The sequence below is a fragment of the Homarus americanus genome, unplaced genomic scaffold (assembly GCF_018991925.1).
Source record: "Homarus americanus isolate GMGI-L3 unplaced genomic scaffold, GMGI_Hamer_2.0 scaffold55640, whole genome shotgun sequence".
NCBI lineage: Eukaryota > Metazoa > Arthropoda > Malacostraca > Decapoda > Nephropidae > Homarus > Homarus americanus.
The window spans coordinates 4,786,982-4,810,947 of record NW_024713650.1 but is presented as its reverse complement, the minus strand read 5'-3'; the positions used below and the strand labels follow the sequence as shown (position 1 = coordinate 4,810,947).

At 45.1% G+C, this 23,966-nt stretch overlaps 1 protein-coding gene across 1 annotated transcript in view; it reads left to right on the top strand.

Moving 5' to 3' along the window:
• The window catches only part of LOC121874519 (integrin alpha-V-like), a 65,535-nt gene extending 64,587 nt beyond the window's left edge, over positions 1–948 (top strand). The window contains exons 3-4 of the mRNA XM_042378673.1: positions 536–641; positions 945–948. Coding sequence (XP_042234607.1) covers positions 536–641; positions 945–948 — 110 coding nt within the window. The remainder of the gene's footprint in view (positions 1–535; positions 642–944) is intronic.
• Positions 949–23,966: the final 23,018 nt, after the last annotated feature.

The window sequence follows — 23,966 nt, the reverse complement described above, 5'->3', positions numbered from 1 at the left end:
CAGGTGTTGGAGAGGTTTTAACCGAGTGTTTACATTCATTTGCATAATTATAGGTTCAGGAGGTTTACAAGGTCTTCATTCCATAAAGGGCCCCAGAACACCTTCAAGCACACCACCTTCAGGAGGAACACAACACTTACGTTTATGAGTTTTTAGACCTGAAATTCGCCAATAGCGTTAGTCTTCTCAGTGTAAGTTATTGGTCACGTTCACTGCTACATGATACGCCTGTTGATACCCACAAGAGGAGGGCGGCTGTAGTGACCTTTACGTGGGTAGATTGTGTTATCCCTGTGGCCGGTGTTTGTCAGAGAACATTGTTATTAGTTGGAGTACTGTTGGGATCACATGAAGATTAGGCCCCCCCTGCTTATTTCAATTTCAGATTAGTTAACCTAACCTAACCTAATCTAGGGAGGGTAAGTTCCTTGTGTTCTTGAAGGTGAGGAGTGGGAGAAGGTGATTATGTAGCGCCCTGTGTGAGGTGCTGCTTGGCCTCTCTCTCTTTCTCACTACTCCTCATATCTGCCTACAGGTAACCACTGGGAGTCCGGCCGTCAGGTAGACAACAAGAGTCAACAATGGTTCGGCGCCTCTGTTACCAGCAAGAGCGGCGTTATAGTGGTGAGTAAACCAATGATGTACTGTACAGTTAGGTTAAATTATTGGGGGGGAAATAACAGCAGAAGGTTGGAAATAATGACCAGAGATGAACTATAGTATTTCCACGCTAACCTGGCCCTTAAGCCACGCCCCTCGTCTGTACAAATAGCTGATTGGTTCATAGAAAATGTGTTCACAATTGATAAGCAACATTGTTATTCTCTTAAAGTAATGTTAAATATCTTGACTATCAAAAGTCAAATAATTTCAAGGCAATAACACTTCAGAGAGGATGTTAGTAAAGTTTAACCATTAATCATACCAAACACATTATACAATAGGTGACAAGACTAAAATAATAATAATATGTTACGAAGTGTTGAGAAGCGGTGTTCAGGTCACACATTTTCTTCCTCTGTCATCAAGTATCAAGAAATTAGATGCAAATAAAAGGAAAATCTCTAACGTGTGTGTGTGTGACTTACCGGGATCTATTGTGGTATATCGGTATGTATCGTGATTTATTGGAATATAGTGTGATTTATCGGCATGTATCGTGATTTATCGGCGTGTATCGTGATTTATTGGAATATAGCGTGATTTATCGGCATGTATCGTGATTTATCGGCGTGTATCGTGATTGATTGGAATATATCGTGATTTATCGGCGTGTATCATATAGTCCGTTAGATGGAGGTTTCACATCTAACGGACCCTCCATATAACGGACTTTCCTCTCAATACAACCCGTTATACAGAGATTTCAGTGTAAGTCGTGACATTATGACAAAATAAACTATAACAATTAGCGTTCACTGTTAATATAAATCATTGAATAGAGTTATCAAAGGTTAACATTAGGCTAAAGTTAACAAATATAATCTGTTTTAAGTAAATGTTAATAAGTTTACCACAAGCTACTTAACAAAATAAATCAGGCGTAGCTTATATATGTGTAAGCTACTTAAATATACTTATAATGCATAAAGTGGAAATTACTTAAACACACTTACAATGCATAAAGTGAGGGGGGTAGTGACGTCGAGTGTTAAATTACCTACTTGACTCACTTATAATGGTGGGTATTGTCTACTTATAATGGTAGGTCTTGTCTCCTCCTCACTGTGGTATGCAGAAGTAAACAATGGGTAGAAGTGTGGTGGTGATGGCAGCTGTGTAAATAATAGAGAGAGAGAGAGAAAGAAAATAAAGATAGTGAGACAGATAGAGAGAAAGACAGACAGACAGACATAGAAAGAGCGTTGATATATACATTCGTCAATATCTGCTAAAAGAATAAGTCAGTCACTGGTAAAACAATTAAAACGTATACAAAATAAACACTCTCAGAACACTGAGGCCGCAGAACTAATTGTATACAACCTTAAAAGTATAGACGCCATGAAGAGCGATGTTCGGTTGTTTAAAGTATAGACGCCATGAAGAGCGATGTTCTGTTGTTTATAGTATAGACGCCATGAAGAGCGATGTTCAGTTGTTTAAAGTATAGACGCCATGAAGAGCGATGTTCAGTTGTTTAAAGTATAGACGCCATGAAGAGCGAGGTTCAGTTGTTTAAAGTATAGACGCCATGAAGAGCGATGTTCAGTTGTTTAAAGTATAGACGCCATGAAGAGCGATGTTCAGTTGTTTAAAGTATAGACGCCATGAAGAGCGAGGTTCAGTTGTTTAAAGTATAGACGCCATGAAGAGCGATGTTCAGTTGTTTATAGTATAGACGCCATGAAGAGCGATGTTCAGTTGTTAAAAGTATAGACGCCATGAAGAGCGATGTTCAGTTGTTTAAAGTATAGACGCCATGAAGAGCGAAGTTCAGTTGTTTAAAGTATAGACGCCATGAAGAGCGAAGTTCAGTTGTTTAAAGTATAGACGCCATGAAGAGCGAAGTTCAGTTGTTTAAAGTATAGACGCCATGAAGAGCGATGTTCAGTTGTTAAAAGTATAGACGCCATGAAGAGCGAAGTTCAGTTGTTTAAAGTATAGACGCCATGAAGAACGATGTTCAGTTTTTTAAAGTATAGATGCCATGAAGAGCGATGTTCAGTTTCTTAAAGTATAGACCCCATGAAGAGCGATGTTCAGTTTTTTTTAAATATAGACACCATGAAGAACGATGTTCAGTTTCTTAAAGTATAGACACCATGACGGGATATAACGGATTGTGTTGGGGAGGTGACTGGCATCCTCTTGTTGAAATTATATATGGTAAGGCGATGCCAATTGAAATTAATTAAAGGTTGGGATGACGTTTGTGTGTGGCTGGTGGTGGTGACTAGATGGGGGAGAGAGGTGGTGGTGACGAGGGGGTAATAGGAGGTGGTGGTGACGAGGGGGGAAGAGGAGGTGGTGGTGACGAGGGGGAAGAGGAAGTGGTGGGGGAGTAGATTTATAACACGTGGCCTTCTGTGATATAGGACTCTCTCTCTCTCTCTCTCTCTCCCCGTCATCATGTAGCACAGCTCAAATGAGCCAATTAGATAGTTTAACAGTGCAGTTGAGCTCAAATTTATGGTATGAATTTTAATTATTTTTTATTATTTTTTTTGGTGGGGTCACGTCTCCAATTTGATGGGAAATTTTTTAGGGTTGTAGGGTTTTAAGTATGGTGTACGGTTCCCTTAAATGGATCACTTTAAGAATCAGCTTAGCTAGATTAACAAATTTATTGACAAAGCTTGGAGTACAGTTTATATTATCCTACCACTGCCACCACCATCATCACTATCAACAACACCACCATCATCACCAACACCACCATCATCACCAACACCACCACCATCATTATCACTACCACCACCACCACTGCCACCATCACCACTACCACCACTGCCACCATCATCACCAACATCACTACCACCATCACTGCCACCACCACCACCTCAGAAGCATTGTTTGTGTGTTAAATTTTCCTTTAACTTTTAAGATTTAGTCACAAACAGGAGCCATTGTTCAGTGTGTGTGTCTGTGTGTGTGTGTGTGTTAGATTTTTGGATTAACTTAAGTCACTCGCGTGTTCCATCCCTACTGATATATAGATACTGTAGACAGATAGACAGATATATAGACGGTAAGCAGGCTGACAGTGAGGGACAGATGAGGGAGGAAGAAGGAGAGAAGGTCCATGTGTGTCTTGATCTGTTGATAAGAAAATTAGAGGGTGAGATTCTTCCCTCCATAACAGTCACCTCTCTCTCGCCTTCACATTAGCTCTTGTTTTTATCCACTACAATAATTTTTCTTTTTTCTTTTTTGTTTTGTTTCGACTATAATTAATAATTTCCGTTTATTTATTTTTTATTCTGTTTTTGTTTTGATTGTTATTTTTTGTTTTCTTCGTATTTTTTGTTTTTTTTATTTTCGTTGTTTTGATGTGTTTTGTTGAGAGTGTTGTTGCCGCTTGTGTTGCTTTGTATTATTGTTTTTATTTTGTCTTGTTTGTTATTGTTTTGTGTTGTGAAGAGTTATTGTTGTTGTTTTTATTCTCAACTGTTGTCTACTACTTCTACTATTTTTTTTAACGTGGCTCCAGCCTCCCCCAATAGTCACACCTCCACCACCATTTTATTACCTTACTATTAAATATCCTAAAAGTAGCCACCCAAGCTGTGTTAGTTAGACCACAGATCTATGCGACATTCAGTGACTGTTGCCTCAGAGTCAATATCTGCGACCGTTGCCGGCTTTGGGGCCGAAGATCTCGTTCCCCTGAAGTAAAGCAATGCAGACCTAAGCAGAGGACAGTCGACATCTCAACGAGGCTACAACGTGGCTTCTGGGCTGCTGCTTCTGTTCAGATAACACCTCAGCCAGTCTTGCATAGAAAAGTCTTACACTTGGCCCCATCCCGCCAGAGGTTGTGAACACCAGAGGAGTGAAGCTGCCTTGATTCACATTCTGAATTCACTCCCCATACGCCCTGTTCTTGTCGTTCTCGTTCCTCCTGTGTGCAGCATCGAGAGCTAGGTTACAGTGACATGCTGTGGCCATGGGGTCGAATATCCTGACGTCAAAGAAGGCTCGCTATCCTAGTGTTCAGAATCCTCGAGTGTTGCTACTGCTAACAACCTAAACTCCGTGTTCCTCTTTCTCCTGCATCCTCTCTTATTAGTCTTCCCCCTTCCTCCCTCCCCCTCTTACCTCCATTCCTTCCTCCTCCTCCCCCCACCTCCTCTTCCTCCCTCCTCCTTCCTCCCTTCCTTCCCCTCCTCTCCCTCCCTCCTCCTCCACCTCCCTTCCTCCATCCACCTCCTCTTCCTCCTCCACCTCCCCTCCTCCTCCCTCCACTCTCCTCTTCCTTCCTCCACCTACTCACCTCCCTTCCTCCTCCACCCTCCTCTCCTCCTCCTTCCTCCCTTCCCTCCTCCCTCCTCCCCTTCCTCTTTCCTCCCCCCTCCTCCTCCCCTTCCCTCCTCCCCCCCTTCCTCCCTCCTCCTCCCTTCCTCCCTCCACCTCCCCTTCCTCCTCCTCCACCTCCCTTTTCCTCCTCCCCTTCCTCTTCCTCCCTCCACCTCCTCCCTCCTCCTTCCTCCCCACCTCCCTCCTCCCTCCCTCCCCTTCCTCCTCCTCCCCCCTTCCACCTCCCCACCTCCCTTCCTCCTCCCCACCTCCCCTTCCTCCTCCTCCTCCCCTTCCTCCTCCTCCCCTTCCTCCCCTCCTCCCTTCCTCCTCCACCTCCCCCTTCTCCTCCTCCCCTCCCTCCCCCTCCCTTCCTCCCCCTCCCTTCCTCCCCTCCCCTCCCTCCCCTCCCCCCTCCTCCTCCCCTTCCCTCCTCCCCTCCTCCTCCACCCCTCCCTCCTCCTCCACCTCCTTCCCTCCTACTCCCCTTTCCTCCCCCCCCCCTCCCCTCCTCCTCCCTTCCCTCCTCCTCCCTCCCCTTCCTCCTCCCTCTCCTTCCTCCCCTCCACCTCCCACCTCCCTCCTCCTCCCCCCTCCCCCTCTCCCCTTCCTCTCTCCCCTCCTCCTCCCCCCTTCCCTCCCCTCCTCCTCCTCCACCCTCCCTTTCCTCCTCCTCCCCCTTCCCTCCTCCCTCCCTCTTCCTCCTCCTCCCCCCTTCCTCCCTCCACCTCCCTTCCTCCCCTCCCACCTCCCTTCCTCCTCCCACCTCCCTTCCTCCTCCCTCCCCTCCCCTTCCTCCTCCTTTCCTCCTCCCCCCTTCCTCCTCCCCTTCCTCCCTCCCTTCACCTCCTTCCTCCCTCCACTTCCTCCTCCTCCTCCTCCACCCCTCCACCTCCTTCCTCCTCCCCCCCTTCCTCCCACCCCTTCCTCCTCCACCCCCTTCCTCCTCCCCCTTCCTCCTACACCCCCCTTCCTCCTCCCACCCCCCTTCTCCTCCTCCCCTTCCTCCTCCCTCCCTTCCTCTCCACCCCCCTCCTCCTCCCCCCTCCTCCTCCTTCCCTTCCTCCCTCCACCCCCCTTTCCTCCTCCCCCTTCCTCCCTCCACCCCCCTCCCCTCCCCTTCTCCTCCACCCCCTTCCTCCTCCACCCCCTTCCTCCTCCCCCCCTTCCCCCTTCCCTCCCTTCCTTCCTCCCCTTCCTCCTCCACCCCTTCCTCCCCCCCCCTTCCTCCTCCTCCACCCCACCTCCTCCTCCTCCTCCCCCTTCCTCCCACCCCTCCCCTTCTCCTCCACCTCCTCCCCTCCTACACCTCCCTTCCTCCTACACCCCCTTCCTCCCACCCCCCCTCCTCCTCCACCCCCTTCCTCCTCCCCCCTTCTCCCTCCCCTTCCTCCCCACCCCTTCCTCCTCCCCCTTCCTCCCTACCCCTCCCTTCCTCCCTACACCCCCTTCCTCCTCCCCTTCCTCCTCCACCCCTTCCTCCTCCACCTCCCTCGCCATTCATGTGATACTCTCTACCTATCTCCTTCCCTACCCTCCTCCCCTCCCTCTTCTCCCCTCCCCTCCGCCTCCCTCCCCTCGCCTCCCTCACTATCTGTCATGAAAGAACAGTCTATGTGCTCCTACAAGAGGGTGTTGTTATGTTGTGTGGGAAGAACAGCTCGTGAGAATATGGCGTACACACACACACACACACACACACACACACACACACACACACACACACACACACACACACACACACACACACACACACACACTAACCCATGTAGATTTTGATTATGTTAAAAGTGATCAATATATTATTTATAACTATATTCTTCAGTGTTAAATAATTAATTGACTAAAATACATCAAGTTAGACAGACTGTGTTAAAAGGTGTTAATGTTGGAGATAGTGAGTTATGGCTAGAGAGATCTTAGCTCTAGGTCGTAATCCTCTATGGTTTATTTATATTACGTTTTTCTATACAGCATAGGCCTATGCTACTCCATAGGTCTACACTGCTCCATAGGCCTACACTGCTCCATAGCTGCAATGCTCCCATAGGTCTACACTGTTCCATAGGCCTTCAATGCTCCATAGGTCTGCACTGCTCCATAGGTCTACTCTGCTCCATAGGCCTACACTGTTCCATAGGTCTACACTGCTCCATCGATCCACACTATTCCATAGGTTTACAATGCTCCATAGGTCTACACTGCTCCATAGGTCTACTCTGCTCCATAGGTCTACACTGCTCCATAGGTCTACACTGCTCCATAGGTCTACACTGATCCATAGGTCTACTCTGCTCCATAGGCTACACTGTTCCATAGGTCTACACACTGCTCCATAGGTCTACACTGCACATAGGTCTACACTGTTACATAGGTCTACACTGCTCCATAGGCCTACACTGCTCCATGGTCTACACTGCTCCACAGGTCTACACATTGCTCCATAGGTCTACACTGTTACATGGTCTACACTGCTACTTAGGTTTTACACTGCTCCATAGGCCTACACTGCTCCATGGGTCTACACTGCTCCTAGGTCTACACTGTTACATAGGTCTCACACTTTGCTCCATAGGTCTACACTGTTATATAGGCCTACACTGCTCCATAGGTTTACACTGCTCCATAGGTCTACACATTGCTCCATAGGTCTACACTGTTACATAGGTCTACACTGCTACATAGGTTTTACTCTCTCCATAGGTCTACACTGCTCTATAGGTCTACACTGCTATGGTCTACACTGTTACATAGGTCTACACTGCTACATAGGTTTACACTGCTCCATAGGTCTACACTGCTCTATAGGTCCACTGCTACATAAGTCTACACTGTTACATGGGTCTACACTGCTCCATGGGCCTACTGCTCCATAGGTCTACTGCTCCATGGGTCTACACTGTTACATAGGTCTAACCTGCTATAGGTCTACACTGCTCCATAGGCTACACTGCTCCTAGGTCTACACTGCTCCATAGGTCTACATTGCTCCATGGGTCTACACTGCTCCATAGGTCTACACTGCTACATAGGTTTACACTTCTCCATAGGTCTACACTGCTCTATAGATCTACACTGCTACATAGGTCTACACTGTTACATAGGTCTACACTGCTCTATAGGTCTACACTGCTCCATAGGCCTATACTGCTCTCTGTGTCAAGAAGTATTGCTTATGTTCTTTCTTCATGGTGACGTAGGCTCAAGTAAGGGAGATATCTGATGTATAGCCAAACACCTGTTTTAGTATAGCAAACCTTTCTTAGTATAGCCAACATCTGTTTTAGTATAGCCAATACCTGTTTTAGTCTAGCCAACACCTGTTTTAGTTTAGCCAAATTTTCTTGGTATAGCCAACACCTGTTTTAGTATATCCGACACCTGTTTTACTATAGGCAACCTTTCTTTGTATAGCCAACACCTGTTTTAGTATAGCTAACCTTTTTAGTATAGGCAACACCTGTTTTAGTTTAGCCAAATTTTTCTTGGTATAGCCAACACCTGCCTTTCTTGGAATAGTCAATACCTGCCTTTCTTAGTATAGCCAACACCTGTTTTAGTATAGCCAACCTTTCTTCGTATAGCCGACACCTGTTTTAGTATAACCAACCTTTTATTATTTAACACCTTTTCTAACTGCCTTTCTTGGAATAGCCAACACCTGCCTTTCTTAGTATAGCAAACACCTGCCTTTCTTGGAATAACCACCTGCCTTTCTTAGTATAGCCAACACCTGTTTACTATAGCCAACCTTAGTATAGCCAACACCTGCCTTTCTTAGTATAGCCAACACCTGTTTTAGTATAGCCAACCTTTGTTAGTATAGCCAACATATATTTTAATGTAGCCAACATAAGTGTGACTATAGCCAACACCTTACACCAGCTCGTACACTTAGGGAATAACCAATTATTGAGTCCTAGTGCTTATGTCCAGCTGACCACCACTACTACAACACACTGGAAGCATTGTTAACCTGCAACAGCATCATGTAACACTCTGGAAGCATTGTTAACCTGCAACTGGCATCATGTAACACTCTGGAAGCATTGTTAACCTGCAACTGGCATCATGTAACACTCTGGGAAGCATTGTTAACCTGCAAATAGCATCATGTAACATCAAAGCACAGCAAATCTGCAACTGGCATCATGTAACACTCTGAAGTATTGTTAACCTGCAACTGCATCATGTAACACACTGGAAGCATTGTTAACCTGCAACTGGCATCATGTGTACCTGAAGCATTGTTAACCTGCAACTGGCATCATGTAACACACTGAAGCATTGTTAACCTGCAACTGGCATCATGTAACACTCTGGAAGCATTGTTAACCTGCAACTGGCATCATGTAACACAATGGAAGCATTGTTAACCTGCAACTGGCATCATGTAACACTCTGGAAGCATTGTTAACCTGCAACTGGCATCATGTAACACTCTGGAAGCATTGTTAACCTGCAACTGGCATCATGTAACACTCTGGAAGCATTGTTAACCTGCAACTGGCATCATGTAACACTCTAGAAGCATTGTTAACCTGCAACTGGCATCATGTAACACTCTGGAAGCATTGTTAACCTGCAACTGGCATCATGTAACACTCTGGAAGCATTGTTAACCTGCAACTGGCATCATGTAACACTCTGGAAGCATTGTTAACCTGCAACTGGCATCATGTAACACTCTGGAAGCATTGTTAACCTGCAACTGGCATCATGTAACACTCTGGAAGCATTGTTAACCTGCAACTGGCATCATGTAACACTCTGGAAGCATTGTTAACCTGCAACTGGCATCATGTAACACTCTGGAAGCATTGTTAACCTGCAACTGGCATCATGTAACACTCTGGAAGCACTGTTAACCTGCAACTGGCATCATGTAACACTCTGGAAGCATTGTTAACCTGCAAATAGCATCATGTAACACTCTGGAAGCATTGTTAACCTGCAAATGGCATCATGTAACACTCTGGAAGCATTGTTAACCTGCAACTGGCATCATGTAACACTCTGGGAGCATTGTTAACCTGCAACTGGCATCATGTAACACTCTGGGAGCATTGTTAACCTGCAACTGGCATCATGTAACACTCTGGGAGCATTGTTAACCTGCAACTGGCATCATGTAACACTCTGGAAGCATTGTTAACCTGCAACTGGCATCATGTAACACTCTGGGAGCATTGTTAACCTGCAAATGGCATCATGTAACATTCCAAACAACGTCCTTTTAACCAATGAGAGAACTCCCAAAGGTGTAACTACGTCGTAGAACCCGTGCCGCGTAGTTAGTAACTTGTGAGATGAACGGCTATTGATGAACCACTTGAGGTCATTAGGAAGATTGACGTTAATGGACGATTCTGGGTGTATTTTCGGATGGCAACTACGATGTATATTTACCGTGAATCATATCCCACATCTTGCTGTCAGTAGAGTAAGGTCTCTAATGTAGATTATTATAGGTGTGTTTATTTTATAGCAGATGCACAAGTACTTCTCGATTACAGCGTTTACAGGGAGGCCAATCGGTTTAGTTTCAGAAGCAAAGTGTCAACAAACCATAACTTAGTCTTTCAGTTGATGTTATTAAGCTCTTGAGTACGATGTGTTTAACTTATGAGCACAATGTGTTAGTCCATTGGGTGAGGCATCTTAACCCCCCCCCCCCACACCCCTTTGAGTACGATGTGTTTAACTTCTGAGTACAATGAATTAGACCATATTAAAGACAGAACCTGGGAGAGTATTGGTAAGGTTGAGGATAAGAACGGGGACCTCAGGTGTGGTGGCGCCGACCAGGACCTCGCGGTGTGTTTCTGTACTAAATTCCACAACATAGAGAGAGATATAAAATGAAAAGGTGTTCAAGAAATGCTAGACCAATGTAAGTGAACTCGTAAAAATATACATGGAATCTGTAAATATTTGGTGATATATTATTATTATTATTATTATTATTATTATTATTATTATTATTATTATTATTATTATTATTATTATTATTATTATTATTATTATTATTATTATTATTATTATTATTATTATTATTATTATTATTATTATTATTATTATTATTATTATTATTATTGTTGTTAGATCAGCTCGTAATGATCATCGTAGATATATTAATTTTGTCTTGTAATGTTCCCATATAGTTAAGAGTAATGCCCCCATAAGCAGTAAGGGTAAATGATAAGTTTAAGGAAGTCAAATTTTTAATAATTATACAAATAAATTTCACAAGTATATTAGACTTATCACCAGCTGCTCTTGATAACAGAGGTCATCCTAATTTATATATTGTAGTCTGTATTTTAAATTATATAGAAACATTTTTTTTTAATTAGAAAAATAAAGTTAAAAATGAATTGTTTAATATATTCAGTACTAAGAACAAGAAATAACTAGACATTCCTACATTACAGTATTTTATCTTTCACAAATTTTTACCTTCTCGTTGGCCCTGAAAATATTGACTCTTTTTGGACTTTTTTTCCTTAAAAATTGGGTTATCTCCTGCACCACCTCTAGGTTATGATAGTACTATGCTATATAACTACTGGAAGCCACCAATTCATGTGACTGTTGTGAAGTGTCCTCAACTCAGTGCAGTATATATCTTTCAAGAGTAGCTAAGATGATTGGTGGTCTAAACAATTTTATGTCATTCCCTTCTGGAGCTCATATCAACAACATCGAATAGGATTTCATGTCAATTGGTGGACTGCCAGGAGTGCTATACTAGGCTGTATTAACTGTACTGCTGTAGCCATTGAAAGGACATCAGTATCTTATCGACCTGAAGCTTTAAGTAATGGGAATAGTGTAGTGTGTGTGTGTGTGTGTGTGTGTGTTTTCCTGTATTCCTGGGGTTACTTCACCTTTACACCCGTGACTTCATTGCAGGCTACAGTTTCTTGGCTCCGCACACATTCCCTTCCCTATCGGCCACAACGGAAGCACAGCAAGGCGTTCGTTGTCGTCTTGATGCGGTCAACTCCTGCCCTCAAACGTCAACAAACCATCATCAGGGGAACCAAACTGCAACCCGATATTAGTCTTGTTGTTCATTCAGGCATACCAACAGCTCCCGGGGCACAGGGGCATTCTTGATTACTGTACTGTATACGTTACAAGAATACGGGGTTGGATGATACGGCTGTTAACCCCTGAGTACGATGACTTAACCTCCTAGGTACTCTGTCATTGTACTCAAAAATGTCATGGTACTCAAGGATATTATTTGAACTCCTTCTCTTCTTCTTCTTCCTTATCCCTCCTAATATTTCTCCTCCTCCTCCTCCCTCCTACCCCCTCCCTCCTCCTCCCTCCCTCCTCCTCCTCCTCCTACCCCTCCCTCCTCCCTCCCTACCCACTCCCTCCTCCCTCCTCCTACCCCTCCTCCTCCTCCCTACCCCCTCCCCTCCCTCCTCCTTACCCCCTCCCTCCTCCCTCCCCACCCCCTCCCCTCCCCCCTCCTCCTCCCCCTCCCCTCCCCTCCCTCCCCCCTCCCCTCCCTCCCTACCCCCTCCCCTCCCCCCTCCTCCCTCCCCACCCCTCCCTCCTCCCCTCCCACCCCTCCCCTCCTCCTCCTCCCTCCCCTCCCCCTCCTCCTACCCTCTCCCTCCCCCTCCTCCTACCCCTCCCTCCTCCCTCTCTACCCCCTCCCTCTCCCCCTCTCCCTCCCCTCCTCCTCCCTCCTCCCTTCCCCCTCCCTACCCCTCCCCCTCCCCTCCCCTCTTCCCCCTCCTCCTCCTCCCTACTTGGTGGTTTCTGTTGGGTTATTGTCAACATATAACAGACACTCCCAGGCTGACTATTGTCCTGGAAGAATAAAGTGTTCATGATGGCAGTGTCTGTCTGTCTGTCTGTCTGTCTGTCTGTCTGTGTGTGTCTGTCTGTCTGTGTATGTGTGTCTGTTTGTGTGTGTGTGTCTGTCTATGTGTGTGTCTCTCTGTGTATGTGTGTGTCTGTCTGTCTTGTGTCTGTCTGTGTATGTGTGTGTCTGTCTGTCTGTGTGTCTCTCTGTGTATGTGTGTGTCTGTCTGTCTGTGTGTGTGTCTGTATGTGTGTGTCTGTCTGTCTGTGTGTCTCTCTGTGTATGTGTGTGTCTGTCTGTCTGTGTGTGTCTGTGTGTGTGTCTGTCTGTCTGTGTGTGTCTGTCTGTGTATGTGTGTGTCTGTCTGTCTGTGTGTGTCTCTCTGTGTATGTGTGTGTGTCTGTGTGTGTGTGTCTGTCTGTCTAAATCGTGGAAGGAATGTACTTGGACAGCCTTCCTGCCAATCCTCAGTATGTGGGTTCGAATCCTACTAGGGGTTGGTATAGGTCGAGGTTGTTGTTATACGTGACGTCACTGTGGGTGTGTGACCTTTGTGTGACCTTTAATGAGTGTGCGGTCAGAGAGAGAGATGTGTCACCGCAGACAGTAGTCCTCCCAACTTCTTGGCAGCGAGATATGGGTTACATAGTTAAGGGTGGGTTAGTTGAGTTGTTGGGTTAGAGTTATATTAGGTTGGGTTAGGGGTTGTGTTGGGTTGGTTAGGTTAGGTTGGGTTAGGGTATATTAAGTTATTGGTTGGTTAGGGTATGACAGGTTGTATTTGGTGGTTATATTAGGGTGTTAGGTGGTTACAGTTACTAAGCATATTTTATTCCTCTCTCTCTCTCTCTCTCTCTCTCTCTCTCTCTTGTTCTTCTTGTTCTTGTTCTCTTGTTCCTCTTTTTCTCTTCTTTTGGTCTCTCTCTCACTAGGTGTTATTTTCCCATCTTATTATCCCATTTTGTTAGTCTTCCTTACTTTTTTACACCGCCCTCGTCTCTGCCATGAGTTTGCAATTATCGTCTCTGCGGTCTCTCGCGTGCTACTGTTTGTTGACGTTGTGGGCTGTTTAGTGTCGTTACTCTCTCTTCTCTCTTTCTCTCTCTTTCTCTCTCTCTCTTCTCTCTTTCTCTCTCTTTCTCTCTCTTTGTCTCTCTATCTCCTTTTGTCTCTCTCTCACTCTCTTTGTCTCTCTCTTTATCTCCTTTCTCTCTCTTTCTCTCCTTTTCTCTCTTCTCCTTTTTCTCTCTCTTTATCTCATTTTTTCTCTCTCTTTCTCTCTTTTTCTCTCCTTTTCTCTTCTTTTTCTCTCCTTTTCTCTCTCTCTTTTCTCTTTTCTTTCTCTCTCTCTCTTTTATCTCCTTTCTCTCTTTCTCTCTTTTCTCTCTCCTTTCTCTCCTTTTTCCTCTCTCCTTTCTCTCTTTTCTCCTTTTCTCTCTCTTTTTTTTTTCTCTTCTCTCTTTCTCTCTCTTTCTCTCCTTTTCTCTCTCTCTTTCTCTCCTTTTCTCTCTCTCTCTTTCTTTCTCCTTTTCTCTTCTCTCTCTCTTTCTCTCTTTATCTCTTTCTCTCTCTCTCTTTTCTCCTTTTCTCTCTCCTCTTTCTCTCCTTCTCTCTTTCTCTCTCTCTCTCTCTCTCTCTCTCTCTCTCTCTCTCTCTCTCTCTAGTGTTCCGTGTGTCGTAATTTATAGGTTGTCATATCTCGAGTGTTATTTACAATGGACCTGTACTAACTGTTCACCCCTGTTCTTCACTGCTCTCTGTTCTCCATTGTGTTCATCTCTCTGTTTCTCCATTGTGTTTATCTCTGTTCTCCCTGTTCATCTCTGTTCTTCACTGTGTACATCTCTGTTCTCCACTGTGTTCATCTCTGTTCTTCACTGTGTACATCTCTGTTCTCCACTGTGTTAATCTCTGTTCTTCACTGTGTTCATCTCTGTTCTTCACTGTGCCTCTCTGTTCTCCACTGTGTTCATCTCTGTTCTTCTCTGTGTAGCATCTCTGTTCTCCATTGTGTTTCATCTCTGTTTTCACTCTTCATCTCTGTTCTTCACTGTGTACATCTCTGTTCTTCACTGTGTTCATCCCTGTTCTTCACTGTGTTCACCCCTGTTCTTCAGTGTTCACTCGGGTTTTTCAGTGTGTTCACCCCTGTTCTTCAGGTATTAATTCCATTTATTCTTGAAAGTGTCCCGTTTGGGTTTTTATCCCCCGGGTGACTAGTTTGTTGTGCACCCTATGTTAATCTTTTGGGGTGTGTGTGTGTGTGTGTGTGTTATCCTTTGTTCTTCAAAGTGTCGTATCGTTTTGTTCTCGTGTTCATTGCCATTGCTGATCGTGGGGTAGCTACTTTATTGTGCACCCATGTCTTTTTTTGTGGGCGATAGACAAAAATAAGGGTATTAGGGCATGTTCTCCATCAATGGGTATAAGTCCTTGTTCTTCATGTTCTCCATCAATGGGTATAATTTCTCTTTGTTTTTCATGTGCTCTAGTAGTGAGTATAATTATTTGTTCTTCATGTTCTCCATCAATAGGCATAATTCTTTCTTGTTCTTCATGTTCTCCAGTAGTTGGTATAAGTCCTTGTTCTTCATGTTCTCCAGTAGTGGGTATAAGACCTTGTTCTTCATGTTCTCCAGTAGTGGGTATAAGACCTTGTTCTTCATGTTCTCCAGTAGTTGGTATAAGTCTTTGTTCTTCATGTTCTCCATCAATGGGTATAATTTCTCTTTGATCTTCATGTTCTCCAGTAGTGGGTATAAGTCCTTGTTCTTCATGTTCTCCAGTAGTTGGTATAAGTCCTTGTTCTTCATGTTCTCCAGTAGTGGGTATAAGTCCTTGTTCTTCATGTTCTCCAGTAGTGGGTACAGTTATTTGTTCATGTTCTCCAGTAGTTGGTATAAGTCCTTGTTCTTCATGTTCTCCAGTAGTGGGTACAGTTATTTGTTCATGTTCTCCAGTAGTGGGTACAGTTATTTGTTCATGTTCTACACATATATCTTCCCGGCTATTTTAAGTTCTTAGTTCACTCAAGATGCAACATGACTGCGTTTCTTGTGCTCTGTGATGTCACCTCCTGTGTTCTGCTTTTGTTCTTTGTTCACTTGCTTGTTCTTTCTTTGTTCACTTGGGTGTTGCTCTGTTCTTTTGTTCTGTTCTTGTTCGAAACTACGGTCGGAATGATATCTTGTTTTATGTTAAGTTTAAACCATCGTCCTCAAAGGGTTAAATCATCGTTGTCAAGGGGTAAGTCATCGTCTTCAAAGGGTTAAATCATCGTCTCAAAGAGTTAAATCATCGTCCTCAAAGGGTTAAATCATCGTCTCAAGGGGTTAAATCATCGTTCTCAAAGGGTTAAATCATCGTTCTCAAAGGGTTAAATCATCGTTGTCAAGGGGTAAGTCATCGTCTTCAAAGGGTTAAATCATCGTCCTCAAAGAGTTAAATCATCGTCCTCAAAGGGTTAAATCATCGTTCTCAAGGGGTTAAATCATCGTCCTCAAGGGGTTAATGTGTTTTTATATATTTGTTCCTAAGAGTTCTACAGCTGTTCTTGCAAGGTGTTATAGAGGTGTTCTTGAGGATGTTCTCTTCTGTTTCTTCAATTTTATAATTTTGTTCTTCAGGGTCTTCTGTTATTGTTCTTCACGTATGTTAAAGCTTTATTACTTAATGTTCCGTGTTATGTTTGGTCACCCCTGTAAATGTCGGTTCTGTTCTTCATGCCTTATATTGTGCCACTGTTCTTGTTCTTCGATATTATAAAAGTGTTCTTGACGTTAGAAACAGTTCTTGTGTGTGTTCTCTTGCCTTTGGTAGTGTTATGTACGTAAGAGTTTGTATGAGGGAATGTGAAAACTTAATAAGGGACAATAAACGATAGAATTATTGGTAATGCGCGCGTTGAAATCCGGACCAGACAAGAGATCTGATCCCCTTCACCCCGATACATCGACAGAAGTCAATTACCTTATAACTTGTCCTGAAACTTGCATTTCTTTTCTCAACTCATTATTGTATAGCTTAATTTAGGTGTATAATTTTGAGATAATAATCCGTTTGGTGGATTATAGGCGTGAGGAGTGTGTGTAACAAATAGAAGTGATGTAAACATGCGGACGAGTGGTAATCTGAAGAGGCTGGCGAGGGTCACGTAGGATCCAACCCGCTAAAGGCACCTCCCAACCCCATGATCTAGTCTGCTACAACCCTTCCATCTGCACTGATTCTTTTATCCTTCTATTAACCGTAAACAAATGACAAACGACTCCATTTACCAGCTGAATTAGGATTTAGTATATCATTAAATCTCTTAGTGTAGAGAATGTACGAATGACGAAAGATTCAAGTGGCATTACGAAGCATTTATTTAATTTATTGATTATACAGTAGAAACAAATGACAAACGATTTGCATAATCAGTTGTACTTATCTTTATTTATTTTCTTAACCATATTCAGAAGCAAAAATAAATGACGATCGTTTAACTCAGCGGGTATATGATTTCCTATGTTGTTAAAGACGGCACTGAGGCAAATATATGATAGGCGAAGAGGTTCAACAAATATATTATGTTTTTTCTCGTCATTCTCAACCTTATAGAAAAACAAATGACAAACAGCATACGGAGAATACTAATGTCCTCTCCTTTGTTGACATAGTAGGAAACAAAAGACGAACGCTCAACATCAGCATACTGTGTATATATAGAGAGAGATATGTTGGCATATTTGATATACTGTACCTGGAGACGAGACGAGGTTGACGACCATGAGCTGTGTTGAGTATATGTGGTGGTGAGAGGGGGGAGGGTGATGGAGGCGTCTTACCCTTGGCACTTACCGCCCTGTTGATGGGAGAGAGTGGGAGAGGAGAGGGAATTGGAGAAGAGAGAGAGGGAAAGTGGGAGAAGAGGAGGTAGGGAGTGGGAGAGGAGAGAGGGAAGGGGGAAGAAAGGAGAAGAGAACAGAGGGAGGTAGGGAGTGGAAGGAGAGAGGGAGGGAGAAAAGGAGGGATGGATTTGGAGAAGAGAAGGAAAGTGGAAGTGGGAGAAGAGATGGAGAGTGAAAGAAGAGAGGGAGAGAAAGAGGGAAGGAGTGGGAAATGAGGGAAGAAAAGTAAAATGGAGATAGAGAACAAGGGAGAGGGAGAGAAAGAATGAGAGGAAGGATACAATGAGTTATTAAGGATGTCACCTTCGTTGATGAGCTCTGAAGTGACGAGAGAGGCCGATACGGGACCGGCAGGGTTGTCCACAGATGTTGCGCGTGTGGAGGGCTACATCTAGTGCAGGAGGGGCGGCGGCAGCGTCTTTCCGGTGCTGCCATTTGTCTGCCTCGGTATGCAGTCGGACTAACTCGAAAGTATTGATACCTCGAGTGGTGCTCCTCCATGCGTGACGGTGTGGAGTAATTGTCTCCCAGGTGAGGGGGTCGAATTGATACTTTTTCAGGTTTGTCTTAAGACTATCCTTATACCTTTTCATTTGCCTGCCGGCGTTACGTTTACTATTCAATAGGTGACTGTAAAGTAACTGTTTGGCAGTCTACTGTCGTGTCAGCGAAAATACCGGCATTTGTTCTCAAGCATAGACGACGTTGGTGAAAGTTTTCAAGTGCCTTGAGGTGCTTCCTGTATGTGACCCTTCTCTCGCTAACATGCAGCAAGGTGGGGAGGACCACTGCTTGATACACAGGCAACTTTGTAGATAATTTCAGCTCCCTACAGCTGTAGACATGGGTGCAGAGTGTGCCAAGGGCTTGAGATGCACATCTGATCCGATGCTGAATCTCTTCATCGATGTCCGCGGTGGTGGACAGGTGGGAGCCGAGATACTGAAAATGGGTAACATTAGAGAGGGTAGTACCGTTAAGATGGATGGATGGTGGTGGTGTGGCTGAACCAGGGGCAGGCTGAAAGACAATCCGAGTCTTACGTGCATGCACTTCAAGGCCGAAGTGTGCATACACTATTACGCATCTGCGTAGGTGGTCAGGATCTCCTGTAGGTCTTGTTTAGTGTGAGTGACGAGGGTGAGATCGTCTGCATACTGAAGTTCAGTGATGGAAGCTGCCGACACCTTAGTTCCTGCCTGGAGTCGTCTTATGTTGAAAAGACCCTTTCTCCGGTATTGGATGTCCACCCCACCAGCTAAATTGGCACTGGCACGAGTAAGGAAGGCATCCAAGAAAATTAAAAAAAGAGTTGTGCCAGTACACACCCTTGCTTTACCCCCGTTTGGATGGGGAAGAACTCTGACTGGGTGACACTGTTCAGGACACTGCCGTTCATGCCATCGTGGAGTTGCCTCACAATGGCTATGAATTTTGGTGGGCAGCCAAAACGGCTGAGGGTCCACCAGAGGGCTTCCCTGTTGACCGAGTCGAAGACCTTGGTTAGGTCGATGGAAGCCATGTACAGGTCACGGCGCTGTTCTGTGCACTTTTCCTGTATTTGGCGGGCAGCAAAGATCATGTCAGTGGTGCCACGTGATGATCTAAAGCCACATTGAGATTCTGGAAGGAAGTTTTCCGCCTTAGGAAGAAGTGTTGAGGAGGACTCGGACGATAATCTTGCCAACTACGGACAGCAGCGAGATCCCGCGGCAGTTGCCACAGTGACCAGTCTGCCTATATCAGCCCAGTTGTCACTATAGGCAAGTTAAAGGTTATATAAGTAGTCGTTAGTATAGGCGAACACAGTATAGCAGTGGTCCCCGACCTGGCTATACTATGGAAGCCACGAGTGTTTATTAGAAAATTGTGATCTATTTGGGATTATTTATAAGAGTGAAATTAATGAAAATCTACAATAACTTGATACAACTTCTGTGTACAGGACGTGTGTATTTACCCCACACTGGGCCCAGAGAGAGAGCCAGCCTTCTCACTGGGGTAAATACACACGACCTGTCCAAGAGCAAATGTATAAAATATGTAACTGGTAACAGACGTGTAAATAACTGTACAGTATATATGAGATTCTTGTTTCTTGAATGTATGTCCAAAGTTCTGGCGCCCTCCACTATGTTTACAATGATAAATGTGGCCCAGAGCCTACTGAAGGTTGGGGACCACTGCTGTATAGAGATTGTTATAAGTGTCTCGTCGTTACAGTAAGTGAGGTATGGTCGTTGGTGTCTTGTAAGTGGATTAGTAGTTTGTTGAAGTAAGTCTTGATTTTGTCTTTAGAAATATTCACTGAGAAACACGAGGCAACTAACACACAGGGAGGTACTACCGCCTGGGAAGGTATTGGAAGCATAATGTGTTGTCTAATGGTAGACCCTGCTGCTATATGGCATCACGAAAATTGTGACAAAGTCCCAGGTTGCTGATCTGACTTTCTGCCTCATTTACACGATTGTAGGGCCTCAATTGTTTCTCTTACTATTGACAACACAATATACATACTGTACAGTATATTGTTTCTCACTTTTTTATCTTTATATTTCTTTATGGTTCTTTATTATTATTATTATTATTATTATTATTATTATTATTATTATTATTATTATTATTATTATTATTATTATTATTATTTTTATTATATTTTCGCCCCCCGATGTGGGTCAGTGACATGTGCCCGGGTGGGCTAATACCCGTAAAAAACAAAAATATATAAATAAATAAATAACAATTATGAATTTCAGTAGATGTATTATGGAATCATTTAAATTATTTGACGTATTTGAGTTAATTGTGTTTTTTTTTCTTGATTAAACATATTAAGAAACACTTGGGAATTAAGTATTATTACTTAGGGGTATTTAACACGTGTTTACTTATGCTGTGTAGAATTTAAAATCTTTCTTAAATTCTGTGGGGAAAAATAGGAAAATTTATTCGTCTTAAAAAAATATCACGTGAATAAAAAAAAGATTCTCTTGAATAAAACCTTAAAAGAAAAAATCATAAAATTTTGTCTCCATTAAAAAAATAAATAAATAAATAAATAAAATCAACAAAATACCATGAAAATTGTAAAGTAGAAACATCATAAATTATTAAATCCCACTCCAATTATACGGTGAAACACACACACATACACACACACACACACACACACACACACAACCTGGCCAGAGCGGAGTATTTTGACACCTGACCCGGTAGGCTGTTGTTATTCGCATCTGAGGAAGGAGCAGAAGAAGTCCCTGGAGGATAACCCGTAGAGGAGGAGGTTTGTTATCCTGTAGGGGGAGATCTTGGGGTTATCTCTGTCCCCCTCTCCCAAGGGCACGAATCCCTAGGGGTACAGAGGTTCACTGTAAGAGGTAGGGGAGGGTTTTGTGTGTGTGTGTGTGTGTGTGTGTGTGTGTGTGTGTGTGTGTGTGTCAGACTAAGATACTGACCATTAAAGGCAGGACTCTGTTAATGTACTTACCCACATCTGTCACGTCCCTCCCTCCTTTCCTCCTTTCCTCTCTCCATCTCTCCCCTCCCCCTCTCCATCTCTCCCCTTCCCCCTCCCTCCCTGCTTCTCTTCTTTCCTCCTTCCTTTTTTGTATAGAGAAAGAAGGGATGAAGGAAGGAAGTTATTGTTCGGAAATCGAAGAAATTTAGCCAGGAGGTAGGAGAGGGCTGGCTGTGGGTTAGCTAAGCTACTAGTGTGTTAGGGTTGTGTCGGGTTAGTTATTATCTGTCGGTACAGGCACTAGACATCCTACCCTATCCCATATATGGGTGTTTTAAGGGCCTTATTTCGTATTCTGCCGACCCGACTGGCGGATGCTGGTCTAGGAAGGTTGTCTATTGCCTGGCGTGTAGATCAGGGGTGGTAATGGACCTTTGAGATTTGGTAACTTTTGGGGAACCATGTATGGTTGTTGTCGTTGTCTGGTGGGTGTCTTTGAAGGAGTTCTTGCTCTAATTATTCTATCTTTTGCCAGACTCTGCTGGCCAGGGTGTGCAGCTGCTGGTTGATGGGTTTTATTCTCAGGTCTCTATGTATCTCGGCTGTGGTTCTGGTGAAGGGGTATCTTTCACCTGTGACGAATCTTGGGGCTTCATTTTGAACCACCTGTAATTTTAATATTTGAGTGGTGCTCATAGTATGAAGAGGTATTGCTGGGTAAGTTAATATCGGTGTGATAAATGATGTCACAAGGTGGAGTTTTATTTTCTCAGGAAACGCTTTAAAGAGGTATAGTTTTCTCAGCTCTCTTCTTGTCCTTTTCTTCCTGGTGTGGACATGAGGAGAGTAACCTTCCCTTCTTTCCTCCTTCCCCCCTCCCTCCTTCCTAGATGGCCTGCCACGTCCCCGGAATAACCTGTCAATCACCAGGTATATCCGGACCCTCCCCTCCCCCACTGTATTCTCTCACCCCTCCCTCCCTCCCTCCCTCCCTACTTCCTGACGCATTTCCCAAGGGTCAGAGGTCAAGTGAGGCTCACCATCTGGGTCAGCTGGTACCCTGAATAGATCAGGTCAAATGGGCTCCAATCTAACCTAACCTAACCATTAGTCTGGGGGCTCAAGAAGTTAGGTTGGAATACGTTACGTTACATTACATTGAATTAAGTTAAGTTAGGTAAAATTGAGTTGGGTTAGGTTAGGTTCCATCTAGCGAGTCGTGTTCTCAGTTCACCATAAGTTGTGTTGAGTAGACTGTCAGCTGATCACGTGTGGCAGAACGTGTCCCAACTTGAGTAGTCGTGATTATAATTTGGTTATTAGTTTGGTGTGTTGTGTGTTGTGTGTTTGTATGGTATGTGTGTGTGTGTGTGTGTGTGTGCATAGTGTGTGTGTCTGTGTGTGTGTGTGTGTGGAGGGAGGGATTTTATGGCATTGAAAAGAGAGTGCTGTCACCCCTGTAAGGTTGAGTTGCCACAGTGACCACTCTGTATTCTCTGCGGTGTACTGGCAGTGTGAGAGAGAGAGAGAGATCAACAACAGAAAACGAGAACAAAATAAAAACGAGAGGGTAACTAGTGTAACCTTCTGGGATGACCAGTGTCAGTTGGGACCACTCTGCCACCCCCCTCTCTCACCCCTCTGCCACCCCCTCTCTCACCCCCCTCCTACCCCCCCCCCTCTCACCCCTCTCTCACCCCCCTCTCTCCCCCCTCTGCCCACCCCCTCCCCCCCCCTCTCTCCCCCTCACCCCCTCTCTCCTCTCGCCCCCCCTCTCTCCCCACACCCCCCTCTGCCACCCCTCTCTCACCCCCCTCTCCACACCCCCTCTCCCCCCTCTGCCACCCCCTTCCCCCACACCCCCCTCTCTCCCCCGCCAACCCCCTGCCACCCCCCCCCCCTCCACCCCTCCCCACCCCCCCCCCCTCTCCCCACCCCCCCACCCCCTCTCTCCTGCCACCTCTCCCACCCCCCTCTCTCACCCCCTCTCACCCCCTCTGCCCACCCCCCACACCCCCTCTCCCCCTCTGCCACCCCCTCTCTCACCCTCCACCCTCTCTCCCCCCCACCTCCCTCCCCCTCCCCCCTCTCCCCACCCCTCTCTCACCCCTCTGTCCCAACCCCCCCACCCCCCTCTCTCCACCCCCTCTCCACCCCTCACCCACCTCCCTCTGCCCACCCCCTCTCCACCCCCTGCCACCCTCTGCCCCTCTCACCACCTCTGCCACCCTCTCACACCCCCCTCTCTCACCCCTCCCACCCCCTGCCACCCCCCCTCTCACCCCCCTCTCCCCCCCTCTCTACCCCCTCTCATGCCCCTCTACCCCCCTCTACTTCCTCACCTCACCCTCTCTCACCCCCTCTCACCCCTCTCACCCTCTCCTCTCACCCCTCTCTGCCACCCCTCTGTCACCCTGCACTATCACTCCCTCTGTGCCCCCCCTCTGTCGTAGTGTGCCATGAGGACTGTGCCAGGCATAATTACACACCACGGGCAGTATTCCCCGAGTCCTGCCTCTTGCTCCTCCTCCCAGTGGCAGATGTGAGGCCTGGTGAAGCAAGGGGCTACAGTGTTAATGGTCGACAGATATGTTTGGTGATGTAAGATATCTGGATAGGGTTTCCGACCTAATGGGTTCCAGGCTTTACTTAACCTAATTTAACCTAACCTAACTTAACCCTACCTAATTAACCTGACTTAAATTAACCTAATCTAATTCTCACTTAAATTTACCTAACCTAATTCTCACTTAAATTAACGAAACCTAACCTAACCTAAATTAACCCAACCCAGCAGAAAAGCCAGGTGATAAACAGAGATAGT